The following is a 2,857-nucleotide window of genomic DNA, read 5'->3' as shown; positions in this document are numbered from 1 at the left end:
TAGTTTAGGTGTAAATTGATCATCAATGTATAGTTTGGAGAGCAAAATGAAATTTTCTCTATTTTTTAATAGCAATGCTAGGTATCATGAAAATTTTGTCATGAAAATAATCATGAAAGCTTGGTGACCCTTGGATTACACTTAGAATAAAACACCACACACTAATCAAGGTAATCTAAGGATTATAAATTTTTCATGATTATTTTCATGACAAAATTTTCATGATCCCTAACTTTTCCCATTTTTTAATGTTTAGAGAATGATTTTTGAATCGCTAAATTTAGCTAGAAAAAGTTGGGGAAGGTAAAATAATTAGGCAAATAACTAAGCTGTGGAGACCCCCAAGACGTGTGAAAGACTACCCCACTAGAAGAATTTAGCTAGCTTGTTGGAGTTATTTTTAGCTAAAGACAACTAACAAAAAACGGTGCGAATTTCTCTTTTCAAATTGTGCTTTGGTTACTGAATTCTAATATCCGCGACGTAGAGAGTATAAACAAGTTAAACTACTTGGAAGATTCTAATAACCAAAAGTTTGCTGGTCCATTGTCGTCTCTTAAACAATTGAATATGGGAATTGTTTGAATGATTAAGAGAGTGTAAAAAATATATGAGAGAGAGACAGTACTATTTAACAAACTTCAATATTATAAAATTATAGGAAAACAATTTTAAGGAAATAATGTAACAAACTTCATTATCATAAAATTACAGGAAAACAAATTTTAAGGAAATCATCCATTACTAACCCACTTATTTATGCTATATATTAAATCATATTTGCTTGAAGTTTAACAAATAGATTCATGGGCTCTCTATTGTTTATTTCTCTAGTTGTTGGGATACCAGAATTGAGCTTGAAGATGGTCTACCACCTTCTTGTCCACTTGGAATGCCTTGGCAAGAACATCATCAGAAATCATTGGTTTCGACCCGAATACTGCATTAGCAACTGTAATGGTTCCGGGGTTTTGGCTACTTAGGGCGGCGAGAGCTACTGCATTAGTCTTTCCATTATTAAATTGAAAGTGAATGAGACCCTCTGGGAACACAAAAACATCTCCTGGATACAAGACCTTTGTGAAGAGACGGTTGTCAGTGTTGGAAGTCACGAATCCGACATAGAGAGTACCTTCCAAGACTACGATGATCTCAGTTGCACGAGGGTGCGTGTGGGGTGGGTTGAGGCCATAAGGCGCAAAGTCGATTCGAGCTAAGGAGATGCCGAGAGTATTGAGGCCTAGTATTTGTAGAACGTTTACGGGAGTGACTTTCGACCCAATTGGGTTCGATGTGTTCTGAGGAGTAAGGAGGCCGGAAAAGAAGAAGTCATCAGCTGTGGCAAGCTTTGGGTCGTTACAGACTTTGCCATTCACGAACACTGCATGCAAAAAAAATGGAGTTGTGCTTGAGTTAGGATTGGGTGAAAGAAAGAAAACGTTATATAAACTAATAAATTTTCAATAATGTTACAATAATGACATCTAACAAATTAAAATTTGGCCCTTCACAAATTAAACAATTAAAATGTTGGAAATCAAAATGAAACATATCATATATTTTGAGGCCGAAAGTGTAATTAACTTCTAATTTTTTTATTTTATTTTTTTTGGCTGATGTGGATTTTTTTGTTCATAAAATTCTGCTTGTTTTGATGACGAATATAGACGATGTCAGCAAGGGAGCCAACTTAATACATATTTAATACTTTGAAAAAGAAATTGTCACCACTAAAATATTGATTATCAAAATGATACAAGAACATATTTACGCAACGTACAATTAATCAATCAATATTTGACTTCAAAATGAAAATTTAAAAATTGAGGTCTTAATTATCATCAAAATGCAATCGCTATAAATAAGTTGTCACTAAAATTATATATCAAAATCTAAGACTTTTGAAAGGCACAGAGATGGGAGAGACAAGCATAAAATATACCAGCAGAGTTATTGATGGCAACACAAAAATCCTGTACAGGACTAGGGTCAGAAGCAGATACAAGCGATGCAAAAGCCATGATGGCTATGGTTACAAGGATAAAGTGAGTGCCCATTGTAATTGAAGAAAATTGAAATTTCTATGGCTAATTGCTTGAAGGAGGAGATAGATATCTAGCGTGGAAAGTGTCTATTTATAGATATAGATAGATAAGAGTAGTTGAATTTTTCATTAAGTATTTTCCAATGCAAATGAGAGAATAATTACCAAGTCCTCAGTGGGTAACATTTTTCCTCATTCACCATTTAATACAAGAACGAACGGTTCTTCAACAACTAAACCCTTTCTCATTCATTTTTTCTAATTGCTGATTGAAACGCTGCTATGGACTTTTCTCTTTCATTGTTTTTTTTAGTTTTTATTATTATTAGTTTTTAGACGGACAATTTCAACCACACGGCACTATCATCTACCATAAGTTTCTAGGAATAAGTTATAGATATGCATAATCATCTATAAATTATTAGTTTTCATTTGGTATGCCAGTCTTTTTGGTTTTTTAGTTTTTTTAGTTACAAAAAGATAAAATAGGTTTTTTAGCTCAATAAAACAAAATATCACATTCAATCGATAATCATTTCATTTTTTCTCTTACAAAAATCAAAAAAGCCAAAAAGCCTATCTGAAATGGGACTTTTTAGCCCCAGACAAAAATAAGCAAAAAAGTTAAAAAGCCAAAACTGCAAGGAGCATGGCCAATATTCTTGAAGAAAGAAAATGATTAGTTCATCATAATTTCATCATTTGATTATGATGGTAATTCTTGATCATTGTGTCATTTTAGTTTCTATAATTTCAATTGGCTCGATTTTGACCATGAGTTTATAATTTTGTCTCAATTTTGTCCAATTAATT

General features: G+C 32.7%; 1 protein-coding gene across 1 annotated transcript; it reads right to left on the bottom strand.

The window, feature by feature from the left end:
• Nucleotides 1–630: 630 nt before the first annotated feature.
• LOC114257545 (putative germin-like protein 2-1) lies at nucleotides 631–2,116 on the bottom strand. Its single transcript, XM_028197308.2, has 2 exons — nucleotides 1,943–2,116; nucleotides 631–1,381 (listed from the first exon to the last, which is right to left on the bottom strand). The coding sequence occupies exons 1-2, from the start codon at nucleotides 2,055–2,057 to the stop codon at nucleotides 831–833; spliced, it is 666 nt and encodes a 221-aa protein (XP_028053109.2). The 5' UTR covers nucleotides 2,058–2,116; the 3' UTR covers nucleotides 631–830.
• Between the last annotated feature and the right edge of the window lie 741 nt (nucleotides 2,117–2,857).

Source organism: Camellia sinensis, chromosome 1 (assembly GCF_055761805.1).
Source record: "Camellia sinensis isolate YWXY chromosome 1, ASM5576180v1, whole genome shotgun sequence".
Lineage (NCBI taxonomy): Eukaryota > Viridiplantae > Streptophyta > Magnoliopsida > Ericales > Theaceae > Camellia > Camellia sinensis.
This window is presented reverse-complemented; position numbering and strand designations above follow the sequence as displayed.